The sequence below is a fragment of the Corella eumyota genome, chromosome 1 (genome assembly GCF_963082875.1).
Source record: "Corella eumyota chromosome 1, kaCorEumy4.1, whole genome shotgun sequence".
Classification (NCBI taxonomy): Eukaryota; Metazoa; Chordata; class Ascidiacea; order Phlebobranchia; family Corellidae; genus Corella; species Corella eumyota.
Window position 1 is genome coordinate 16,676,988 of NC_137490.1, and position 25,850 is coordinate 16,702,837.

Sequence of the window (25,850 nt, forward strand, 5' to 3'; positions counted from 1 at the left end):
TGAAATCAATGACACGTTGTTACGCATGATTTGCCAAATCACGTGAATGATTTTTATCCCCAACATATAAGTTACTATAAAAAAATAATAAAAGGAATTGAGTGGTACTAAAATGGTTATAATAACAGTTATTGTAACAAAAATTTTAAAGATTTAACATTATTTTATTGCAAAAGGTTTGAATATCGTTTTTTTATAAAATTATCTATCACGCAATAAACCGCTTGTTTTTGCGTGCAAACTTTGGATTTTTGAACTTTATTCGTAATGTACGGAAATAATTACTACGAATCTGACTAATTTAGCTTAGTTCCTGGATATGAATAACTTTTAAACCAATTTTTAGGACGTTATGCAAAGTAGCAAATTATTTTAAAGGTGTTTAAGACTAAAATGGTTAGTATGAAATAAATTAATTTTCTAAAATAGCGCATTGTTAACCAAATTTGTTAAATTTTTAACATTTTTTTAGAAAATAATCACATTATGGTAAACGAATTTCGATTAAGTGGGTTGCTGATTATACTAACAGGTACAATTCGAGATATTTTTTAGTGCGGTATAATTTGCTATCTTAAGAGTATTTCTTTACAAGCTATTGTTTATTTTGTAGCAAGTGTTATTCAAAATGGAGCTTCGACTCTAGATGAATATTTAAATAAGTACGTATATCTTAATTTTAAAATTAAACAAAATGTTTATATTTTTTAAATGTCGCTGCACATTTGTCTTTATTTTAGAATCGGAGCTCAAACAGATCTAATTGTTGATGTAGGTAAGTTTTTTTCACCAACAACTAACATAACGATGTTATTCACATTTAAAAAAAGATTGGTAAAGTAACTTTTTTTATATACTTTAAAATAAAATGTATTAAAATTGGATATATGATTAGAAAAGCGACAAATAAATGAAGCAACAACTGCTAACCCATCCTCTGTTACATCTGAACCGCCAAGTAAGTGTATTTTAAATTAGACTAAAAAACGTTTTTTTTTTCAAGTTTTACTGCACAAGGTTGTAGGTAAAATTTGCGTAATATCAGTTTAAGTACGATGTCATGTTTTGTAAAATTATTAGACAAATTAATCGATAAAATATAAGAAGAAAGCCATTTTAATTTACAGGTGCGCAATGTTTCGATGAAAATGGTGTCGCCAAACAGTTTTATGTATTTGAACTTGAGGGGTCTTGCAAGAAGTTTCATATTTGCTTGATGGGTCAAGTATACATAGCTGAATGTCAGGAAGGTAATGCTTTTCACAAAGGAGATCGTATTTGCAAACCTGCAAACGAAGTTCCGGGATGCGAGCATGAACCTCACGCGCGTAAGTATTATTTCTTTATTTTTTATCAGCAATTTACGGGAAGACTAGGTTTTACAGAATTTCATAGATTTTTTTTTAATAAAATGACGTCATAACCCCTTTGTGCCACATTTTTATTGCCCCAATCTTAAAGTAAATTCAATTTGCAATCGATTGATACTATCTAAAAGTTGGCACAAAGGGGATAAAGGGGTCAACGGGAGCAATATTCGACGAAAATACGTATTTCGATTATCAGTGTTTGAGCGGAAATGACGTCATAACCCCTTTCTGCCACCTTTTTATTGCCCCAATCTTAAAGTAAATTCAATTTGCAATCGAATGATGCTAACTAAAAGTTGGCACAAAGGGGATAAAGGGGTCAACGGGAGCAATATTTGACAAAAATACGTATTTCGATTATCAGTTTTTGAGCGGAAATGACGTCATAACCCCTTTCTGCCACATTTTTATTGCCCCAATCCTAAAGCAAATTTAATTTGCAATCGAATGATACTAACTAAAAGTTGGCACAAAGGGGATAAAGGGGTCAGCGGGAGCAATATTTAACAAAAATACGTATTTTAATTATCAGTTTTTGAGCGGAAATGACGTCATAACCCCTCTGTGCCACATTTTTATTACCCCAATCTTAAAGTAAATTTAATTTGCAATCGAGTGATGCTAACTAAAAGTTGGCACAAAGGGTATAAAGGGGTCAACGGGAGCAATATTCGACGAAAATACGTATTTCGATTATCAGTTTTTGAGCGGAAATGACGTCATAACCCCTCTGTGCCACATTTTTATTGCCCCAATCTTAAAGTAAATTTAATTTGCAATCGGGGCAATAAAAATGTGGCACAGAGGGGTTATGACGTCATTTCCGCTCAAAAACTGATAATCGAAATACGTATTTTTGTCAAATATTGCTCCCGTTGACCCCTTTATCCCCTTTGTGCCAACTTCTAGTTAGTATCATTCGATTGCAAATTGAATTTACTTTAAGATTGGGGCAATAAAAATGTGGCACAGAGGGGTTATGACGTCATTTCCGCTCAAAAACTGATAATCGAAATACGTATTTTTGTCAAATATTGCTCCCGTTGACCCCTTTATCCCCTTTGTGCCAACTTCTAGTTAGTATCATTCGATTGCAAATTGAATTTACTTTAAGATTGGGGCAATAAAAATGTGGCACAGAGGAGTTATGACGTCATTTCCGCTCAAAAACTGATAATCGAATAACGTATTTTTGTCAAATATTGCTCCCGTTGACCCCTTTATCCCCTTTGTGCCAACTTTTAGTTAGCAAAATTCGATTGAAAATTGAATTTACTTTAAGATTGGGGCAATAAAAATGTGGCACAGAGGGGTTATGACGTCATTTTCGCTCAAAAACTGATAATCGAAATACGTATTTTTGTCAAATATTGCTCCCGTTTACCCCTTTATCCCCTTTGTGCCAACTTCTAGTTAGTATCATTCGATTGCAAATTGAATTTACTTTAAGATTGGGGCAATAAAAATGTGGCACAGAGGGGTTATGACGTCATTTCCGCTCAAAAACTGATAATCGAAATACGTATTTTTGTCAAATATTGCTCCCGTTGACCCCTTTAGCCCCTTTGTGCCAACTTCTAGTTAGTATCATTCGATTGCAAATTGAATTTACTTTAAGATTGGGGCAATAAAAATGTGGCACAGAGGGGTTATGACGTCATTTCCGCTCAAAAACTGATAATCGAAATACGTATTTTCGTCAAATATTGCTCCCGTTGACCCCTTTATCCCCTTTGTGCTAACTTTTAGTTAGCAAAATTCGATTGAAAATTGAATTTACTTTAAGATTGGGGCAATAAAAATGTGGCACAGAGGGGTTATGACGTCATTTCCGCTCAAAAACTTTTATAATAAGTCATAAACTGCTTCGAATGTTTTTTTACATTTTGAATATCACGGTTGTTTTAATATTTATTTTATGCTATAAACACAATGAAATAATATTTTAATGACGTCCCCCACGCAGATCGTGACGTCATTAAAAAATAAAACATTCCGCACTCTGCACATGCACTCCACCTTTTACATAGGCAAAAAGTACTCCGCACTCCGCACAAGCACTCCACCTTTTACATAGGCCCACAAAGATTGTAAAAGGTTAAAACAAGAGCTATAAAAGAAACCAAACTGGGGGATTTCCCTGTTTAAAAAGTTAAGATTTTAGCACATGTTAATAACCTGAACTGTTTTTAACATATTTGAGCTGATTTTACATTTTTAACAGGTTCTTGCGATCAACAACCGTGTCTGAACGGCGGCACCTGTATAGAAATAAACGAATGTCGTTGTTCCCCAATGTTTTTCGGCTTTCGGTGTCAATATAGTAAGCAAATGTATAACGTTGTACTTTTAACATTAACTTAAATATATTTGTTACGTTCGTTACATACTACAGTAATTTATTGCAAGTTTTTTCTTTGTAAAATAAACAAGAAGCAACATTTTTTTAGATGGTTATGACAAAAACCCAAGTGATGTTGTAGACACAACAGTTGAAACATCAGGTTCAATTTGTACCATGTTTGGTCCTGGTAATGTTATTACATTTGATGGTTTGGTGTATGATTTTCCAGGAAAGTGTCAATATGAAATGGTATCAGTAACAGATGTAGTAGATTTCAAGGTATGCCCTACCAGGTTTTAAACAAATAAAAAAATGGCTGTGAATGAAAAATTATTTTAATTTAAATTTAAAAAAATTGTAAACCATTATTGTTTAATAGGTTTTGGTACGTAAGAACCCGAATTGTACCCAAAACAATAAATATGTGTACTCCAATGGTAACTGCATCAGTCTAGTGACTGTTTATGTGTCTTCCGCAAATATAAAGATCACAATCTCTGAATTATCAGTTGCAATTAATGATGCACCGTAAGTTATACTGTATTTAAAAGGTGTTTTGTAAGATATATAAAGTAAACATTAATTTTTTTGAATAATTACCAGTTGTTTTCAGAATCTCACTTCCATATGATGGATATGGTATTATGGTTTCTCGTATCAATCCCTATGTGATAATGACACTCGGAGGCATGACTCTTCGATATGATGTTGTGTCATCATCAGTTAATATTATCTTATCGCCTGACCTTTACCAAAATAAGACTACAGGTCTTTGTGGCAACTACAACGGGTTGAGTTCAGACGACTTAGTTTCTAGGCAAGGTAAAATGACCTCAACATTTTTTACATAAACAACAATAGCATTGGAATTGACAAGAGATATCTATATATATATTTCTTACAAGCATCCATTGCTAAAAATTTTTTTTATATTTAGGAGAAACAGTGGTAGGGTCTGAAGGTCATATTGTTGCAAAGACCTGGATTGAAAAAGATGTGGATGAAACGTGTTACGATATTGCCATGATTCACCAAAATATCACAGATTGCATAGCAACAGATGTAAATTTTTAAACATATCAAACTAAACTTAAATGTCACAAACTATTTTGCAACTTTTGTTTTTTAGGAGGTTGCTTTGATTTGCAACATTCTTTGGGCCTATTTCCTTGATTGCCATAACTACTTAAACCCGAGCAAATTTTATGAGTTATGTAAAACTGAGCTGTGTTTGTGTGGCTACAAAACTAGACCTGATTGTCAGTGTGATGTCGTGTCCCTTTATTCAAGGCAGTGTGCTGTAGCTGGGGGGCATACACCAAACTGGAGATCAGAAACTCATTGCTGTAAGTTACACATAGTGTATATATAAAATTGTAATTTTATTCATTACATGTTCCCTTATTCGGTTATACTAAAAGAATTTTTGCTTTCCATTGTGTATAACAACTTAATGTTTACAGTAAGAACATGTACAGGAGCTCAAGATTGGCATGAATGTGGAGTCGAATCTCCTCCAACTTGTATGATGCAACATTTAGTTCCTAACCAAAACTGTTTTGATCGTTGTCAATGTTCAAGTGGTAAGATATGTGCTTTAGTTATCAATAGCGTTTATTTGTATGTTTAACAAAATAGGTGGTACTCAAACAGTTTAATTGAATTCAAATTTTTATCCCAGATCTTTATGCAAATGGAAGAGAATGCACTGTGCTGTCAAACTGTCCTTGTATCCACAGAGATATAGAATACAGACCTGGTAGTGAGGCCAGTATACATCAATGCAATAACTGGTAAACTATATCATTTTAGTGAATAAATATTTATTTTATTAATAATTACACAAAAATCTTTACATATTAATCTTAATTGCATAAAAACCTTTACATATTATTCTTAATTGCAAAAAAATCTTTACATATTAAAATGTATTGATATTAGCACTTGCTCATCTGGCCAGTGGAATTGCGTTGAATCTATGTGCCCTGGAACAGCTACTGTTCAAGGTTATGCTCATATTGAAACATTTGACAAAAAATCCTACACATTTAATGGGCGGTGTCAGTATATTTTTGCAAAAGATTGTGTGGACAACACATTTTCAACTTATTTGGAAAATGGTGAATGTGGTGTAGATGCTGGTGTCAGTTGTGTAAAAGCTTTTACCATTTTACTTCATATTCATGGAAGAACTCAGGTAATTTTATTAGTGTTAATTTTATTTATTAAATAAAAATTTACATTTATTATGTGATATATTTAATTCACAAATTGCACTTTGATTTTTAGGAAATTTCGTTGAATGATAATTATGTTGTAAACATTAACAGATATGAAGTTCATTTACCTTACAAATCTGGTAAGTAAAATTTTTCTAAAAACCCATAAGGAAATATGTCACAACCATATAAATAAAAAAACATTATTTTAGGTGACTTACACATATTTCAACTTTCATCCTTGTATGTGGAAGTTAAACATGAAGCTACAGGAATTCAAGTAATTTGGGATGGACATAAAACCATCTTTCTTACGATTCCACAAAAATATAGAGGTCGCTTTTAAATTTACATTTTTATATTGTAAAACATATAAAAACGAAATGTAACCATAAAAAAAAAACAAAAAAAAACGAAATGTAACCTTTATAAATGAGCAGGTAAAGTCTGTGGAGTTGCTGGAAATTACAATGGAAATGCTGCAGATGATTTCATTTCATCACAAAATATGATTGAAAGCACAGCTGCCTCATTTGGAAATTCCTGGAAGTTAAACCAAGATTGCCCGAATGTTCCTGTAGAGGAAACACATCCATGTGAAGTACACAGTGATAAAGGTAAATTTTAAATAAGCATTACATTGTTTTGTTTGTTTCTATGCTTGGCACTTTTGACCCAATTTTTTAATATTACTATTGCCAATTCTATTTAATAAAATAGTTTATGTTAAACCATTTAAATAGGAATAACTGTTATGTTTATTTTTGGACAACAGCAAGTTATGCTACCGAGGCCTGTGAAAATATCTATAGTTCAAAGTTTGTAGCTTGTCATAATGTTGTTGATCCTGATCAATATTATAAGAACTGTAGATATGAGTTTTGTGAATGCACAAAGGCTTTAAACTCAGAGTGTATGTGTGATTCATTAACTGTATATGTTCATAAATGTTCTGAAGAAGGTATTTTATTAAATTGGAGATCACCAGATTTCTGTGGTAAGTTGCTGCATATGGTTTTAATTTAATAACTACTTTAATGTAACATAAATACAACAAACTTAATTTATCCCTTTTTTTAATAGTTTTTTATCACTTATAATTAAGGGTTGTATTTTTGTTGTTTGTATTAGAAATGATATGTAAAGGGGGGCAAGAATATGCTCAATGTGCTTCGGGTTGTGGAAAAAACTGTCGATCATTGTCAGTGCCAGAGACCTGTGAAAATCAATGTTGTGAGGGATGTAACTGTCCCAAAGGGCTTTATCTTGATCCATTGGGTAAGTTTAGTTAACGTTAAGGAAATATTACTTAATTTAATATGGATTAAGGTAACATTGCAAAATATGTGCAGGTGTTTGTGTTAAGGATAAAATGTGTCCGTGCTACCACCTTGGTACTTGGTACAATCCTGGACAAACTATTCACACACCAGGAGTTTTATGGTAGGTGCTTTAAAAAAAAGTTTCCTGATTTCGATTTAAATAGAGCAAAAATAAAAAAACATTTTGTTCAGCTTAAACCATTAGTTAAGATGTTTGTACTTTTTATTTAAGTCAATGTGTAAGAGGAAAGTTGGAATGTGAAGGTGAAGGCACCCTTCCATCAAGCTGTCCAATTGGGCAAGTGTACCACAACTGTTCAGAGGGGTATGATGGCGAAAAATATGGAGCCGAGTGTTCAAAAACTTGCCAAAATAGAGATTTGCCATGTCCAGAAACATTATGCCAACCAGGTAAAATTAAGTGACTTTTTTTAATAGCCATTTAAAATGCTTTATTGTAAGTTACTCTGCTGATTTTATTGTTTAGGTTGCACATGTCCTATCGGTTATGTTTGGTATGAAGATAGTTGCATTGATCCAGATTATTGCCCTTGCTTACATAATAACAAGGCCTACAACGACACTCAAACTTTAAATGTTGAGTGCAATGTTTGGTAAGAAACACTTATAAAAAAAATTGCAATGTTTGGTAAGAAACATTTCAGATTGAATCACTTTAAAATGTTGTATTTTAAAATTGCTAATATCTTTAAGTCAATTTAGCTTTTAAGATTAAGCATATATTTATACATTTTTAGCACATGTAATAAAGGCCAGTGGTCTTGTACTGGTGATTATTGTGGAGGTGAATGTAGTTTAACTGGAGAATCTCATTTTTTAACATTCGATCAAAAGTGGTTTGATTTCAGTGGGGATTGTGAATACATACTTGCAACTGTAAGTTATAAAAATGTTTGAAATGGTGTCAATACATCACCAAAGAAATTAATGACAAAGTATTGATGTATCAGTTTACCCCATTCAGAATCTTTTAATGTTTTTTCCTTTTTAAATAACTTTTTTTATTTTAAAGGATGAATGTGGATTAAATAGTGATAGTCATTTTATGATCTATTTTAAATCCAACCCATGCGAAACACTTGGTTATATTTGTACCAGAACAATCACTATAATTCTTGGGGTAAGCTCATCCTATCAAAGATAACTACTACTTTTAAAAGTTGTTAATTTCTCAATAACTTGTTAAGGTTATTTTAGCCATATAAATATTTGTTTTTATTTTTTAGCGAAACCAGATTCAACTTGATTCTGGATTACCTCCAGAAGAAACATCAATAGCTGACTCTACAGATGAGGATATACCTTATGAGATAACCAAAAGTGGATTTTTTACCGTTGTATCAACTGCTACCGGTATTACTCTTATGTGGGATCATGGAACTAGGATTTATTTGGAACTTGCAAATTTTCACATGGTAATGATTTTTTAAATAATATCCAAAGATTTTTAAACTGAAATTGTAAAAACTGAATCAATATATAAAAATGTTGGACAAAACGAATTGGTTTTTTATCCATTAATAATAAATTATTTTGTTATTACAGGGGAAGGTTTGTGGTCTTTGTGGCGACTTCAATGGAGATGAAAACAATGACTTTTTGTTGAGAAATTTGGATATTGTAACCAGTAGCGTCGCTTTCGGAAACAATTGGAGATTAAAAGCATCATGTCCTGTTAGTAGCGGAAATCAAACAAACAATGTTGATTTGTGTGAGTTATATCCAAACAGAAAGTCATGGGCAACAAGGCAATGTAATATTATGAAAGGACCTGCATTTACAGAATGTCGACAAGAAGTAATATTTACTTTTAAACTGTTAAATTGAATTATAAACAAGTAGTTTCTCATATTTGCCATACATAGTATACATTCATGTTATAAAATTGTGTATTGTAGGTTGATTATGAGAAATATTACCAACATTGTATGTCAGACACATGTGGATGTGAAGCCGGTGGTGATTGTGAGTGTTTTTGTACATCAGTAGCAAGTTATGCTCATACTTGTGCCCATCATGGAATACTAGTTAGTTGGAGGTCACCTTCTGTTTGTCGTAAGTAAAATTCACAAACTTACTAAAAACATTACTTAGTTGTACTAAAATTGAAGTAGATTTTTAGGAATTACTTTTAATTTAGCTACAATGTGTGAGCAATACAATCAAAATGACACTTGTGAATGGGAATTTGAGCCTTGTGGTACATCTTGTCCTGATACTTGTTGCAATAGAAATAATCAATATAACTGCCACCTGCCATGTTTGGAAGGATGTCATCCTAAATGCCAATTTGGGCATGTTTTTAGGTAAAAAAAAATTTCTAAATAAAATCAACCCAATTAATCCAAGATAAATTTTTGCGTTTAATTTGTTTGGTAGAAAATAACTATAAATTGTTTTTAGTCCGGATTTGCAAACATGTATTCCAGAGGAAAGCTGTCCAACTTGTGCAGCAACAACAACAGCAGTTGTAACTACTGTGTCTCCGACAACTGTGGTTACTCAAACTACCGTAACAACAGGTATGTAAATATTTCAAAGACATTTTAAAAATGCAACTATTTTTGTTTAAAACAATATATGTTTTATTTGGTAAAAATTATAAATTTATTTTAAAAAAATGTGTAATACATTTTATTATTTAATACATCAGCTACTACTATTTCTGCAACCAATGCAACTATTCAGCCTACCACTACTGTAGCAGTAACTACTGTTTTACCAGTAGCAGGACCTACAATTCCTTCTTTTTGTCCGACAAATTGCACTGATCGTAATGGAGATGCTAGACAGGTAAAGTAATTGTTGTTAAATAAGATTTATGCTCGAGTTAACTTTTTCGAGAAAAATAAATTATGCTTTTGAACTCTGTTAAACTTATTGTTTAAAAAGTAGTTCTTTTTATCTTTTTTTAGAATAAGGTTTAGAATAAGGTTTTGATGGGTAATCTTGTTTTATATTTATTATACAGCCAGGTGAAATTTGGTTTGATGAATTTTGTAATGAACAGCAATGTGCATTTTTTGAAACAGACTGCCCTTCTGTAAAAAAGACGTCCAACTCATCTTGCGTATTTAGCATTCACTGTTCCCTATACCAACACTCAGATGTAATTGTTTATGCAAATGCATCATTGGACCCAGATCCATGTTGTGATGAGATGCATTGTAGTAAGTGGTTTAAAATATTTAATTTATAAGAAAAGTTGTTTTTAAGCCTTAAAGTAGTTATAGTTCATGCTTTAACTTTTAGTATGCAATAATGACACTAAACTTGCATCATCCTGTCCTGAATGGCCAACCACATTTACTTGTGAGTCAACCCAGGAAATTCAGCAAGTTGGTATTTATCCTGACAGCGATGGTTGTTGCCCTGATCTTTCCTGTGGTAAGTAGTATCATTTTTTAACATTTGTAAATCAATAAAATACTTCGCTAGGCTCATTTTCTTAACGCAATATAAAGTTAAGCCTAATATTTAGTTTAAATTTTGCAGTTTGTAAAAATGATACTTATCTTGCTCTGAACTGTCCAAATTGGGACTTGCAGTGTGGTATCGGAGAAGAAAGAATATTAAACTCTACCTTAAATTGTTGTCCTGTTTATACTTGTCCATGTAAAGATTGTGTTTTACCTGATAACTCTACACAGTTGGTATGTATAATTTTAAAAATCGTTTTCTTTTAAAGAAGGATTTTAAAATGAACGTTTTTAGTAATTCCAAAAACAATATTTTTTTTGATCCTGTAATTTGTTAAAACAACAACAACTATCACTAATATTTAAACAGACTGGTGGTACGTGGAGTACAAATGATGGGTGCATTACTAAACACTGTCAACCCAATTCACCTTGTCCAACAGTAAAGATATTGGTTAACAAATATGATGCTTGTACCTCACCAAATCCTAACATTTGTACTTCACATGAAGAACTTCAGGAAGTAATTTTAATTAAATTTAAATTGTTAGGTTTATTTTATGTTTGAAGATGCGCAATAAAGTTTAATCATGTAAAAAGTAGCCTACCAGTTTTAGACTTGTGTTAAAAGAAAATACATTTTACTATACTTGCAATAAAATAATATATGCATATGTATATTTGCCTTCATTACAGGTTTATTATACTAATCCTACTGATGACCCTGACACATGCTGTCCAGAATTTAAATGCCAATGCAATGTTTCTCTACCAGGAAAACAATGCCCACAATCTTTTAAAACTATGGAATGTTCAGAATATCAAGAAATACAAGTTGAATCATTTTTTCATGACAGTTCTGAATGCTGCCCAGTTTATTCATGCGGTTAGTGTTACAACATAGACTTTGTTTGTAGTTTTAAAGCAATTTTTGTTGTTTTAATTTTCTTTTACATTTATTGTAGTATGCAAGCAAAATGTATCAGAAATTTGTGCACAATGGACTGACTTTTCTTGCCAGGCAAACTATACAAAGAAATTTCTTGGATACACCAACGAAAGCGACCTGTGTTGTCCCTCTTTTCAGTGTAGTAAGTTTTTATTGCTTAATATTTTCAATGTTTAAACAGTGTTGCGAAATGTTTTTAATGTTTAAATAGTGTTATTGTGTGTTAAAATTGTTTTTTTTTTATTATTCAGTACCACAGTTATGTCTTACTCCAGAAGGGCTGCCTTTTACAGTAAGTTTTTAACAATTTCTTATTTTTATAGAAGTAAATGGGTGCATAATGTAAATTCTAATTTAATATTTAAAAATTAAGTTACTATTTGTTTAAAATTTACCTATTAAACCTTGAATATAAAATTGCTGTGTTTCTATTAAGGGCATAGTGCATTACCAGTTAGAAGGCAAATGTTGTGAGCGGGAGTGTTTTGATGATGAAGATCCTGTGCATGTGACAGATACTTGTCATCAGTCAACTTGTAATTATACTTGTTCTCATGCACAACACAAATCTTTTATGAAAGTAACTAAGAATCCCAACAAACCATGCTGTTATGAATTTGATTGCGGTGAGTTTTTTAAATTTTGTTAATATTCTTTTTACATAGCTATATTTGTAACAAAAATGTTTACTTTTTAATTGTTTTTAAAAACTATCTTGGTTCGTATTGAAAAAAATTTAATTGTCGTTTTAAGTATGTGACAACAGGACTTGTGCTGTACCAACATGTACTGAAGTTGAGTCTTTGGTTTTGGTCCAACCGGCTGATAACTTTTACAATTGTTGTGCCACCTATGTTTGCAGTAAGTTTTGAAAACTAAAAAACTTTTGATGCTAAATAAATATAAAAATAGTTTTTTTAGTGCTAGTAGTAAAAGAGATTATCTTACAAAAAAATTGCTTTAAATTATTCCAGTGTTACTAGATATATTTTTTATGTTTTTAGATAGTGTTAGATGTTCCTATAAAGGAGAATTTTTTCAGGTATTTTCACTCACCATTATTAGTCTTTGTAAATTTTAGTCTAAAGTCATATACTTTTTGCAGTAAGTAAACTTCTATTTTTACCAACAGCCCAATGAAACATGGATTGATGGATGTGAGACTTACAGCTGTCTTTACAACGAATCTACTTACTTATACGTTGCTACGGTGATATTAACAACCGAATGTGTTCCTATTACATGTCCAAATGACCAATATGTTAGAATTGAGAATGGAACTGATAATGCTGGGTGTTGCATAAATCATTATTGCGGTAACTTTTAGGATTTAAATTTTAAAAAATTAACAATTATTGTTACAACTTAATGGATAGGCATGTTTGTTAAGTTAAAATAATAATAAAAATTTTAACTGTTTATTTCAGATTGTAAATATGCTAAAGTTGATGGTCAAAACAAAGCGGTAAGAAAAATATTTTAATAAAAAAAAAGTTTTGAATTGTAAAGGATCATTTATTTAAATTTAACAGAAATATTCATTAATAAGTGTAGCCTATTGGGTTAAATTTTCAATTTATGACAATAAATACCAAACTAGAACTTGGACTAACTAAACATTGTTTGTTAAAGATTGGTTACGAGTACCCAAACCCATTGAACCCGCTATGTTCAACAATGCGTGTTATAAAAACAAATAAGCTATGTCCAGAGGTTGAACCCTATACACCACCATGTGCCAGTAATGATGTGTGTGGAGAATGTGAGGAAACTGTGTTTGTTAATGAAACACTTTGTTGTGGCAACATAACCAGATGTGGTAGGATATTCACTTTCTTATATTTTAAGCTATGAGAAGTCATCTTATTTATGACTAGTTTAGGGTTCAAATAAAAGCAATAAATATAAAGAATTTAATTTAACAGTCCCAAATTTAAAAATATCACTCATATATTTTAACAGAACCAAAATACTGTCCAACACCAGTTCAATGTGGAGCTGGTCAAAAAAGAGTAGTTGTATCCAATACAACATGTTGTACCACTTATGATTGTATATGTAAGTTATTAATTTAAAGAGCATTTTTTTAGGTTACATTTTTAAGCAATTGTTTTAAGTTAAACTTTGATTTTTTTATGTCTGTTAAATTACAATTTTTGAAATTTTGATGTGTACACACTATTTATATAAAACAACATGGTAAAATTTAGGTTCGTGTGATTTGGGCCAGCTTAATATCAACACTTTTCAATGTAGTGAAAATGTTGACTTTACTGGAAATTGTACATATCTTGTTACCAAGGTAATTTTTTGCATTATTTTAACAGATTTCTAAATTTTTTTGATTTAGAACTTTTAAATTAAGACATTAAGGTTTAAAAGAGCTTTTTTGCAGACAATCGGAAGTGACTTATATCAGGTTTCAGCAGAGCAAAAATTCTGCACAGAAATATTTCCAAATTGGAATTATGCCATCAACCAAATGTGTATAAAAAAGCTGATTATTTGGTACAACAATAAAACCTATACAATTTGCTCTGAAAATGGAGAGGTATAGTTGTATTTATAGTTGTAAAACAGTTATATTAAAAATTAATACAATTTTTAATGTTCTTACATAATTTAGGTTAAAGTTGACGATTTTATAGTTCAACACAGCAATACTGGTGGAGTGCAACTGCAAGTTATTCATGTTGGTATTGAACCACTAAAATATGTTTCATCAATACGCTTTGAATTAGATCTTGTTGGTTTGGTTATAACTTACACTCATCCAGATGTTTTAAATAACCCTGACACAATTGGAATTTATAATGTTGAAGTATCAGCATCTAGCGAACAAGGAACTTATGGATTGTGTGGTGGGTTTTAAATAAAAATTTTCTGCTTTGTATTATGATAATACCTTGTTTACAATGTAACAGACCTTTATAAAACATTTCTGTTTGTAGGTAATTGTCATTTGAATCAAAGCCAAAATGAGACAGTTTGCCCTGAATTAATACCCATTTACCAAGAAGAGTACATTGAAGATGTAACTTGTCCCATTCCATGTGGAAACAATAATACCTGCGATGAAACACGTTGTAAAGGAATTGGTTCTTGTGGTGTATGCCATAATTGCTCCTATTTTAATTTACCTGATCCATGTGATGCACTAAGCAATTCGGTTTTTGGTAAAAATCCATAAAAAATAAATTTTAAAGATTTACTTTTCACTTAATTTTTTTATGTTGCTGAACCTTTTTTGTATTTTCTATACTATTATGCAGCAATGATATTTATTGTAATGGTTTACTGATAACAAGCAATTTTCATTATTTTAAATATTTTGATTCACAGATTCTTGTCACTTTAACAAAAACTTTGCTGAACTTGCAAGACTTTGTCAAGCTGAACAATGTTTTCAACAAAACGAGAGCAGATCTATTGTAGAAGAACAATGTGATACATGTACATCATCTTTTTTTTTAAAACATGTTATATCTTGCCAACAGGAAGGGTTTTGTAATGATTACACAAATCCTTTTTCTTGTAACAACGGTAAGTGAAGTAAAATGTGGAAGAATTATTTTGTAATAGATACTTGGTCACAGCTTTGAAATCTGTGAAATTAAAGTTATATGATAGCTGCTGAAAATTAAATATCAGGGATAACATTTTTTTTTTAATTTGCAAGGTAATGAAGAATGTGAGGGTATTCAAGAGTACGGGCTTTGTGTTGATTATTGCTTGATGGACAGAACCTGTGATGACATTAAAGTATTTTAAACATAATTGTTTTAGCAAAATTTTGACTAAAAAAGATTTTCAGTATCTGTTTATGTTATCTAGAGTAAAGTCTGGTCATGTTATCTGAAGTTTCATAATTGTTTAACATAGAATCTGATATTTAAAAACTTTTGTTATTTTAGTCTGGGGCACCAGTAAAATGTGGAGGTACTCTAGTTTCAGGATGTACTTGTCCAAGTGGATACGTGTTGCAATCATCAGATAACAGGACTTGCATCCTTGAAAAATGTATGTTTGCTAGACACTATATTATTTAAAAACCAGAACATTACTAAATTTAGAAATAAAACTGGGTTTGACATAAAATATATAAAAAATTAAAAATATGTAAATTTAGGTTGTTGTTCTGACCCACCTGTTTGTGAGGAGGGAATCAATTACCAACCAGTCCAAAATGGTACAGATAATTGTGGATGCATCATTTATACAAACCGATGTGGTAAGTTTTCTAATTCCATTCTTATCATTGATGAAAAGTATACTGGGTATTGGTAATATCTTAATGAAGCGTTACAAATACAAGCATACACCTTTATCAATTTCTATATAAAGCTCGGATTTAAAAAATAAATTATTATAATATCGCATCTTTTTTAAACAGTATGTTCTCCCACTTGTAAACATCCTGTCACTGAAATGTTAATGACTCCTGGGCAATTTGTATCCGCTCCAGAAATATGTGGTGGATACCAGTGCCCTGCATTCAATTCCTCCGACCAAGAAGCAAACTGTGAATTTCTGCAGGCTTTTTTTGAAAAAGCAACATGTCTACCACCCCATACAGACCCAGATTTGATTTGTCCTGATTATCAGAGAAGAATATCAACTTATTCATCATTTGATTCCAATAACTGCTGCCCTATTTATTCATGCGAATGTAACCCTGATAGCGAATTACAAAATGAATGTCAACAATGGAACTTTGCTTGTGAAGAAAATTATTCCAAAAACAGGACAAACTCATTTGATAAATGTTGCCCAGAATATGAATGTGTATGTAACCCATCATGTTTGATTCAATATCAGACTTTAATTGATGGTTGTAATTCCCCAAAAATATTATCTGTTTCGCCATTGCCAAAAAATACCTTTGATTACTTGTGCTGTCCAAATACAACCTGTGTTTGTCCCACTTGTTCTATCGATTACAAGGAAAAATCTGTTTGGGAAAGTGAATTAAAACTCGGTGAGATAGTTGTTGAAGATGGACCAACAGTTGAATGTTGTCAACCATACAAAATTGTGTGCGATTATGATGTTGAATCCTCACCCATTTGTGCAGCATATAAGCAAACTTGTGGACCAGGTTACAGCAGTTTTCAAAATGGAACTTATTCTGGTTGTTGCCCTGTAGAGTACTGTTATTGTGATACAAGTTCATGTGACAGCCCTCCAACTTGTACACTACCAAAGTATCTAGACATTACATCAAGTACAGATTCATGTTGTAATACATATGAGTGTGTATGTCCACCATCTAATAATAGCCTGGTTTGTGTGTCACCTAAAGTACCAGATTATACTACAACTATCTGTCCAACTAAGTATTGCAAATGTCCTGACAATTGTCCATTGGATCCAGTTATTAACTGTACGAGTAAGCCTGGATGTCGACCAGTCGCTGAAGAAAGAGATGAATGTGGTTGTGTTATAAATGCTACTTGTGTTGCTGATCCATCACCGTGTGAACAGGAACCCTCTTGCGCTGTATGTTATTATTCTGTGGAAGTTAGCACAGAATTTATTGTTGGGGATTGCAATTCCACTTGTTCAAAATATGAATGTCAAAGAAATGTATGTCCAGGGCCTAGTACAGATCCAAATATATCATGTCCTACTTATCAAAAAGTTTCTACCTCATTTTCTCCAACTGATACCGAGAATTGTTGTCCAAATTATGATTGTGAATGTAAACCCGACAACGAATTACGAACTGAATGTCCTCAATGGAACTTTGCTTGTGGAGAAAATTATTTCAAAAATAGGACAAACTCATTTGATGAATGTTGCCCAGAATATGAATGTGTATGTAACCCATCATGTGTTATTCAATATCAGACATTAATTGATGGTTGTAATTCCTCAAAAATATTATCTGTCTCACCATTGCCAGAAAATCCCCTCGATTACTTGTGCTGTCCAAATACAACCTGTGTTTGTCCCACTTGCTCTGTTGATTACAAGAAAAAATCTGATTGGGAAAGTGAATTAAAATTTGGTGAAATAGTTGTTGAAGATGGACCAACAGTTGAATGTTGTCAACCATACAAAATTGTGTGCGATTATGAAGTGGAATCCTCATCCATTTGTGCAGCATATATGCAAACTTGTGGACCAGGTTAGTTTTCAAAATGGAACTTATTCTGATTGTTGCCCTGTAGAGTACTGCTATTGCGACACAAGTTAGTTTTTAAAATTTTAAAAACAACGCCCATAATTATTTTAAACACATAAAACAAAGACGTGCAGTAACCCAATTTATCACAAAACATATTGTTTTGATTAATTTATAAACTATTTTATTTACCTAAATCATACTTTTTTTGTAATTTCAGGTACAACTTGTTCTCAATCACCCATCATGCGAAAGTTGACTGTAAGTGACAACGGAATAAACTGCACAGCTGAAAACGAAGTTAATATACCAACTTGTGAAGGAGCTTGTATTACTTCCTCGAGATTTAACATGTAATCAAAAACTGTAAAAATTTGTATTAGTAGAGCAAACAATTTGTTTTTATATTTAGCAAAAAGTATTAAAATAGTTATGAGCATCTTTAAAATAGAATATAAAAAAATTGGTAAACTCGTAAATTCTTTAAAAAATTCCTATTTTTAGCATTACCAAAACATTTGTGTCTCAATGTCGATGTTGCCAGATGAAAACTTTTGAAGTAAGACTAGCAAATCTTCTTTGTTCCAATGGAACCACTTTCCAACAGAAATACGATTACGCAACTACTTGCGCTTGTGTTGAGACAGAGTGTGTAGAGTAATACTTTAATCTTATTTAAATATTCTGCACTTTATTATATCTATCCACAAAAAAATCTTTTTTGGTGCTATTAAAAAAATATTTACTAAATTAAAAATGTATGTTAGCTACAACATAAATTACAGTTGTATGCTTTCATATTACCTAAATGTGGCCAAAAATATTCTTACATACCTAAAGTTCTAATTTAATGGTGCTTCTATTTTATAATCTTTGTTTTATATTATAAATATCCTCTATATCATACAATGTGTATTTTTATGTACTCTTCTATTAAAAATTTAACAAAAAACAAACTTTCTCTTAGCAATCAAAAAGAAAAATATCGTTTTTTGGTAATAATTTATATAATATTAATGGCAACCGGATTAGCATTATGGTAAAAAAGCGAGCAAAACATTTGGCATGGAAAAGTTAATTGCACATTGTCAAGTGAATAATTTACCCAAACTGTACATCTACATGTCAACATTCTTACTTAAAAAACTGTACATCTACATGTCAACATCCTTACTTAAAAAAACACATTAAAATAAAAGGTATAAGAAGCATAAGAAGCAGTGAAGAGTTAAAAAAGCGCATTGTAAGGCTGAATGGTAAATCTGTTTATTTAACCCCAGTGTTAGCTTAAAGTTCTCTTTTTGTAAACTTCAACTTTCCACTGGATTCCCTTTTCCTCCTGTATTCCTTGAGGTACATTTGCATAACTTAAATAAAATCATAAAAATAAATTTTAATATATTGCCATAACATAAAAGAAACAAAAAAGTAATTGAAATTTGATAACTTACTCTTCTGTTGGGACTTGATAAAATGTATCATCAAGTGGAGGTAAGAAGGTGTCACATTCAAAATCACCCAATACCCTTGTAAGGTATACTGTTCCACAATATGGTGAGTTATGAACAAGCTTAACATTAAATTGTAATTATTTAAATATATGATGATAATCCAGTTGTTTTTATAGAGGTATATATAACAATGTGTGAATTAAATTTGTAAATAACTTTTCATGTCTGAGAGCTTTAGGTGCACCAAACTGCTTGCATTTTAAGTATAATAGTATGATTATTTGGTCACATACTAAGGCAGCACCCATTTTGATATTCTGGAACAACACTGGTGTATGTTGAACAGGCAATAAGGGACATACTATTATAAACTTTCTAGTACTTAAGTCGATTTAAATAAATTTATTGATTAAAAATAAAAAGGGTAACACTTTACATTGTAAATAGAAACTCCACCCGCATTAAATACTTCATGAACTTTTTCTTTCCAACTATCTTGTTGTAATAGTTGAACCAATTCCTCAAGAGATCCTACTACGGCATCCTAATTTAAAAAAAAATTAAGGTAAGTAAAAAGCCCTTGTTAGCTTTTTTTAATTAAAGTTGATTCAAAAACAAAATTTATATGTTACACTTTAAATTAAGCATAAAAATTAATGTATTTTGAATTATCATGTAATTTGGCATGATTTTTTAATAGAGTTGCTTTTTTGTAAAAATAATTAGATAACAAAAAGGCAAATGAAAAGCAACACCCCTTAGGTATACTATACATGTCTTACAGCTTCTTTAAAATCTTTAAAAGTCTTAGAACTACTTAAGACAACACTAATACGATCTTTTCGAAATTTTCTGGGCACTGAACACCAAGATTTTCGGCCGGAAATAACAACATTTAATTTTCCATGAGAGGGATTTCCATTTACAAGTGAGTTAAAATATTGATATTCGTTTCTAAAATTATCATAAGGTTTTAAATGTCGACATAAATCTTGAAACAATTTATTTATTGGACACTTTTTTTTTATAATCCGCAGTATGTTTGTATTTTTATCAGGGTAGGGTTTTATATATGGGTTATGCAAACTCTAGAAATGAACAATATTGTTTTTGTCCATTTCAAGTTTTTAAGTTTCAGCCAGATTTAAATTTTTTTTAAATAAAAAAAAGGCTTCCGAAATTCATACCATGTCTTTACTTGCTTCCATGTTAGATCTACTTAACACAATATTTATTCGATTTTTTAGTGGGCGTAACTTTTGGGGAATTGAGTCCCAGGTTTTTCGACCAATAATAACAACATTTCTTTTTCCTTCTGGGGGGTTACCCGTTGACAGTGCAGAAAAATGTTTACCTTCTTTTCTAGACATGTTTTGTTTAACAAATTTTATTAAAAAATTTTAAATTTTTGCAATAATAGACAGGGGGAAAAATATAAACACACTGTGAAATTATAAAAGTTGTACAAATCAAAGTTTAATTTTTGGTAAACTTACGGTAAATGCCATGGTAGATTTCCTTTCTTTCCTATTCCCCAACTTTTGCAGCAGGCAACAACTGTGTGAATTTTTAACTCCTTTTCAACACCCATTTTAAAGTAACAGATATTACAAAAAATTATTTCTAAATAGAGTACAAAAGGTAAGTTATGTACAAACAATAATAATTTGTCTGAATTTTACAAAAACTGTGGCAGTAAAATAATATTAACAATGAAACCAAGTTATTTTTGCAAACAAAAAAATCTGATTCTGCGTAATGTTAAAAACAACAAAAAGTAAAGAAAAATAATTTTCTTTTAATGCGTAGGCAGGCTGTTACCATCTAATCAACATATCTAAAAGATAAAGTGCTTGCTGAACAAATTTAAAAATATTTGGTCCAACTAAAAATAAATTCTAAGTAACAGTTTTGAAACATGTATAGAAAATGCAGATTATTATTTAAAAGTATTACTTTATTTAAAACAAATGATTAGTCTTGGCTTTCTGCATTTTGCCCATCATCAATCATATTCTGCAAAAGTTGTAAACTTGTATCCATGTCAGTAACATCCCATATTTTAGGTTTAGTTTTAACTTTTTCTTTATCTCCATCGCCATTTGACATTTTCTCACCTTCGAAGTCTATATTACTTTCGGTATTGCTTGGCAAGTTCAGGTCTTTTACAATTTTGTCATAATATTCCATCAAGGACAAAAGTGTTGAAGCTTTAAGAACCCCAAAATCAACCAAGGTGACAAGATGTAGAAGTAGATTTCGTCTTAGGGAATGTTGAGCTATTAAAGGAGCGTGCAGGTTTATAAACGATCTGCACTTGACATTAACCTGGGAATCAGAAATGCAATAATGTTTAATTACATACAAATTCCACATTTTCATAATGGGTTTCTCCCCTTCATTGACATCAGTGAATTCGTCAAGCATGTGCCGAATGTGGGATCTCAGCCAATCAGGATCGGTATCGTCCTCAGAATCATTGTCAAATTCACATGGTCGGATGGGTACAGCCGTTCTACTGTGAAAATACAGACGATGATGACCATCTGTATATTGGGCGGCACTTGACTCTAAATTATCCTCCTTTTCTAGCATTTCGTTGATATCCATCTTAGCACATTGCTTAGCCTTTTGTGATCTGTAAACAAGAAGATCAGTTGCTGGGATTCGATGCACAGGACCTCTTCTGCTGAACACCATTCCAGGTTGGGCAAATATAAACTGAGGGTTACCACTGTAAGACCCATCATAACATTCATTTACTGAAACCTCAACGACAACCCCATGTGTTTGTATTGAATAAACAAAATTAAACCTAGGATGACAATATCTTAAATGTTTAAACAAGCCATATAGATTCATGCAATTAAGTAAACACCAAGGACATAGACAGTCTACTCTTGCTTCGGTTTGCTGGTGTGTTTCGGTGCTATAAATAAACTGATAAAATATGTTAGAAGATGTTGTATCTTTTTTAAAGATTTTTCGATCAACTTTTTGGTAAGGTAAAAGAGATTTGTCAATCATTTTTTCAGTTTTTTCTTCTGAAACAACAGCTTCTGGGTCTTTTTCTTCGCTGTAGCTTTTGACCAAACTATTCTTTCTGCGTAGTCTTTTTGGCTCTGATTCCATTGATTCAATGTCATTTCTTTCCACAGATTTTCTACCATTGTTATCAAGAGAATCAGAATTTTTCGAGTCAACCCAAGTAAGTTTCATCTTTAAGTTTGCAGTGCCATTCATGGAACTTAAAACTTTGATATCTCTTCCACCATCCAAAGCTTCCCAGGTTGAGTTCTTTTTATTTTTAATAGAGTCTGTAGTCTGTCGTGCCATAGCTAGCTCATATTCTCCATTTAACAAGCAAGTTTCATGGTCGTTATTAAATAATGCTAATTCTGCCTCATATATGACTCCAACTCCAGGCTTGGATTGATCTGAAAGATATTTTCTTGAATTTTTTCCAAATTTTGGAGGATTTTCTCTTGTGGTAGAATTACTTTTTTCAGAACTGTCATCTGCAAGGTTTTTTCGTTTTCGGGGGCCACTGGTAAGGTTATGCAAAGAAATTGCGGCAGGATCTTGCTCTAGTTTTTTTTTTTTTCTTCCATCATAATCATCATTGTCACTTTCAGCACTTGATTCTTCATCAGAATATTCTGAATTACTTTCACTGCAGCTGTCTCTTGTTTCGTACACACGAAAAACAAGAGTGTAGTTTTTGATCAGAAGGCTATCATCGGGCTGTTGGATATCAGACATGGACAAAGAAACCACAGAATGATAATTAACCGTTCTTGGGTTAACCGCTACTTCTGTCGACCCAACAATATTTTCAGATTCAACACTTTGACCACTTTTTCTGCGACTTTGTGAGGTGTTATGCAGAGATATTGTAACTTCAACATTTTGCATTCTTTTTGGAGAAGAATTGTCCGAGTCTACACCGGGATCTGTAAAAAACCCAATAATTTCTAGTTTAAGTTCATCAAATATCTTTTTCGATTTTCCATTTAATTTGGATCGAGAAAGTTTTGCCACCTCAAGCATGTCATCAACTTTGAAAAGATTTCGGCGTTTATTATTTCTGGAACAGCGATGAAGCATGTAGGATGTTGACCTATGCAGAAAGATGGGAGAAAATAAATGTCTGGCATACAAAAATCTATAAATTTGAGTTGGTTTTTCAAATGCAGACATAAATTCTTCTCGGTCTTGTTGCAAATTAAGAATGACTTCATTATTTTCAGGCTTCTCTTTTTTTGGCCTTGGCATTTTGGTGGATTTTTAACAAGTCAACCTAAATTACTGTGTTAATTTATTCTTAATGGTGCAAAAGAAATAAAAAATAAAATTCAAAAATGATCACAAAAAACAAATAAATTTATTGATATGTATACTATGTGTAAAACCATTTTGTTTACTTAACAAATTAATATTTAAGTGTATCTGGCTCTTTAATTATCTCTGCAAATTTTTGCATACGTTCTCTTAATATGGCATGTTTTTCTTGTGACATTTTTCTTTCTTCTTGTTTTTTTTTGACTCTCTCTTTTTCGATTTGAACAAAAATACTTTCTTCTTTTTTCAGTTTAATGTCAACTGCCTCACGAACTCTTGCCAAAGCAATTTCATAATTTTTTAGTTGAACTCGTGTTTCATTGCAATCCACTATAGTCTTTGTAGGTACATGAGTGATGTGGACTCTACATTTCTTTTTATTCGCTTTTTGGCCTCCTTTGGTGCCTGGTGGCATATAAATAACTCTTAGATCCTTTTTCTCAATTTGAATTACTTTTCCAATTTGGTCAATTTTGTTAAAGTATTTCATATATTCCCGTACTTTGTTGACATTATAATGATTCGAACTGTTTGCTTGTGGTATTAAACCAAACTGAAATGCCTTTAACATTTATTTTTTAACATGTTATTTATGATTAAGTTATTTAAATGTGTGTTAACCAATTCGCTTATTGTATAGAACTAAAATAAAACAAAAAATAGATTATATATATTAAAATTGAACTTTACATTTTTAATAAACAACATCAAATATAACTCTGACATGTTTTACATTATTTAATCAGTTTAACTATACCATTGATTGTTAAATACAAGCAACTTTTTTAAAGTCTAAATTATTCTGTTATTTTTACAGTAAACAAAAGAGAATTGGGGGAAGTTACATCCGCAACAATCAACTCTTGATTATTCTCAATACCGAGTTCTTTTAAAGTTTTTGATAAATTAGGTCTAGTAGCAACTTCAATTGAAGCAACTGTTTTCATGTATAAAGTTTTGCTCATCCCTTTAATAACTGCAGTTATACCAGGACTTTTCATTTGTAATAAATTTGAGTCGCGCAAATAATCTAAAATATCTCGAAGTGTGGATCCAGAAGAAAACTTTAAAACTTGGGGCTTCTGACTACATGCCAAACAATTTGCATTTCTTTGGGCCTCAAAAGTGTAAGTATAAACACCATCCACATCATTAAATACCATGTAGTTGTTTAAAGGAACACAACAACTACTAGCAAGCTTAAAAACCTCAGTTGCACATGCTGCAGCAATGACAGCATTTGTGGAAGCAACAGCTGGTATGATCCGCTTAACAACACCTTGTGTGAGCCGATATGTTACACCCTCTATTCCAAATTCATTTGCTCTTTCACTTGCCAAATTACAAATCCATTTAATATGGTCAGGATCATCACCATCTATAGGTACATCTCCAAATGGTTTTTCCTTTTCCCATCCAAACATTTTGACATACTCAACACAGTGTTCAGGTTGACGTGGTGTATGAGCTATTGTACACATGGGAAAGTTAATTTGAGGGGGGTATAAGTCCAATGTGCATTCTATACATGCAGACATGCCTGGTAATATTACTCTGGCATTTCCTTTAAACCCTTCTGTGCCGCCATCTACAATGGGAATAATAGAACTTTGATCTAATGAACCATCATCATTGTACTCTAATAAACTAATTATCATCCCGTTGATCCATCTCCGTGCCACGATGGAATCAAGACCACAAACAACAACATGAAACTGCTTGTAAAATTGTTCATCATAATCTTCAATTCTGCAAAAGTGAGGTACAACTTGCGCACCTTTGACTCGATTGTTAATAAACTCAGCTGCAACCTTTGCTTTTCCCTTACCAATGTCTTTATGACGAAACAAAAATTGACGATTTAGATTTGACAGATCTATTGTATCCATATCAATAACATGAATATGACGAAATCCACTTAAGGTTAAGTCCTTAAGGAGTTCGCAACCTAGACCACCAGCCCCAATTACAAGGATTTTACAATTGTTTAACATAAACTGAAGTATATCGAGACTTGGCTCAAAATCAGGGTGAGCAAATGGACTAGGACGCCCAACAATATTTTCTAAGTTTTTCCATCTTCCAGGCCACGTAGTTGTTTCTCTTGGTGAAGAAATGTCCATTTTACCCCAAATATTTTTCTAAAACGTATTAAACAATAGAAAAATTACTAAACGCGGGAAAAATTATTTTCATGGATAAGTTGTGTAACTTTACTACTATATACTTTATCATTCATGGATTAATTTAAAAAATTTGTAACAATCTAACAATGTTTTTTAATTAA

At 31.7% G+C, this 25,850-nt stretch overlaps 5 protein-coding genes across 7 annotated transcripts; 1 reads left to right on the forward strand and 4 right to left on the reverse strand.

The window, feature by feature from the left end:
* Nucleotides 1–393: 393 nt before the first annotated feature.
* On the forward strand, nt 394–18,432 carry LOC145740959 (uncharacterized). Its single transcript, XM_082558661.1, has 54 exons — nt 394–400; nt 473–532; nt 896–958; nt 1,004–1,024; nt 1,128–1,328; nt 3,821–3,993; nt 4,094–4,242; nt 4,328–4,536; nt 4,652–4,776; nt 4,844–5,060; nt 5,178–5,297; nt 5,396–5,507; nt 5,656–5,911; nt 6,004–6,073; nt 6,146–6,268; nt 6,374–6,550; nt 6,709–6,894; nt 7,065–7,211; nt 7,286–7,376; nt 7,488–7,666; nt 7,743–7,869; nt 8,014–8,152; nt 8,289–8,396; nt 8,503–8,691; nt 8,822–9,073; nt 9,175–9,331; nt 9,417–9,582; nt 9,680–9,798; nt 9,930–10,069; nt 10,248–10,446; nt 10,529–10,663; nt 10,772–10,929; nt 11,066–11,218; nt 11,392–11,581; nt 11,661–11,786; nt 11,896–11,936; nt 12,081–12,270; nt 12,398–12,505; nt 12,649–12,686; nt 12,777–12,960; nt 13,072–13,109; nt 13,277–13,463; nt 13,607–13,702; nt 13,855–13,946; nt 14,040–14,195; nt 14,271–14,505; nt 14,596–14,820; nt 14,987–15,187; nt 15,324–15,406; nt 15,559–15,664; nt 15,774–15,875; nt 16,038–17,774; nt 17,992–18,124; nt 18,276–18,432. The coding sequence occupies exons 1-54, from the start codon at nt 394–396 to the stop codon at nt 18,430–18,432; spliced, it is 9,153 nt and encodes a 3,050-aa protein (XP_082414787.1).
* A 247-nt stretch (nt 18,433–18,679) lies between these two features.
* LOC145763504 (dihydrofolate reductase-like) lies at nt 18,680–20,866 on the reverse strand. Of its 3 annotated transcripts, none has more exons than XM_082574963.1 (5): nt 20,719–20,866; nt 20,410–20,584; nt 19,659–19,766; nt 19,223–19,341; nt 18,680–19,138 (listed from the first exon to the last, which is right to left on the reverse strand). In XM_082574963.1, exons 1-5 carry the CDS (start codon nt 20,811–20,813, stop codon nt 19,054–19,056), a joined length of 582 nt encoding a protein of 193 aa, XP_082431089.1. In that variant the 5' UTR covers nt 20,814–20,866; the 3' UTR covers nt 18,680–19,053. The 3 variants fall into 3 exon arrangements, with proteins under 3 accessions (XP_082431089.1, XP_082431090.1, XP_082431088.1); XM_082574964.1 differs by lacking the exon at nt 20,410–20,584 and adding an exon at nt 20,005–20,176 and having other exon boundaries at nt 20,719–20,861; XM_082574962.1 differs by lacking the exon at nt 20,410–20,584 and adding an exon at nt 19,996–20,176 and having other exon boundaries at nt 20,719–20,861.
* Nucleotides 20,867–20,869: 3 nt separating this feature from the next.
* LOC145763497 (polycomb protein suz12-like) lies at nt 20,870–23,651 on the reverse strand. The gene has a single exon (XM_082574954.1). The coding sequence runs from the start codon at nt 23,495–23,497 to the stop codon at nt 21,197–21,199; it is 2,301 nt and encodes a 766-aa protein (XP_082431080.1). The 5' UTR covers nt 23,498–23,651; the 3' UTR covers nt 20,870–21,196.
* On the reverse strand, nt 23,501–24,134 carry LOC145763505 (peptide chain release factor 2-like). Its single transcript, XM_082574965.1, has one exon. It carries the CDS (start codon nt 24,132–24,134, stop codon nt 23,655–23,657), a length of 480 nt encoding a protein of 159 aa, XP_082431091.1. The 3' UTR covers nt 23,501–23,654.
* Nucleotides 24,135–24,205: 71 nt separating this feature from the next.
* LOC145763500 (NEDD8-activating enzyme E1 catalytic subunit-like) lies at nt 24,206–25,700 on the reverse strand. The gene has a single exon (XM_082574958.1). It carries the CDS (start codon nt 25,684–25,686, stop codon nt 24,361–24,363), a length of 1,326 nt encoding a protein of 441 aa, XP_082431084.1. The 5' UTR covers nt 25,687–25,700; the 3' UTR covers nt 24,206–24,360.
* Nucleotides 25,701–25,850: the final 150 nt, after the last annotated feature.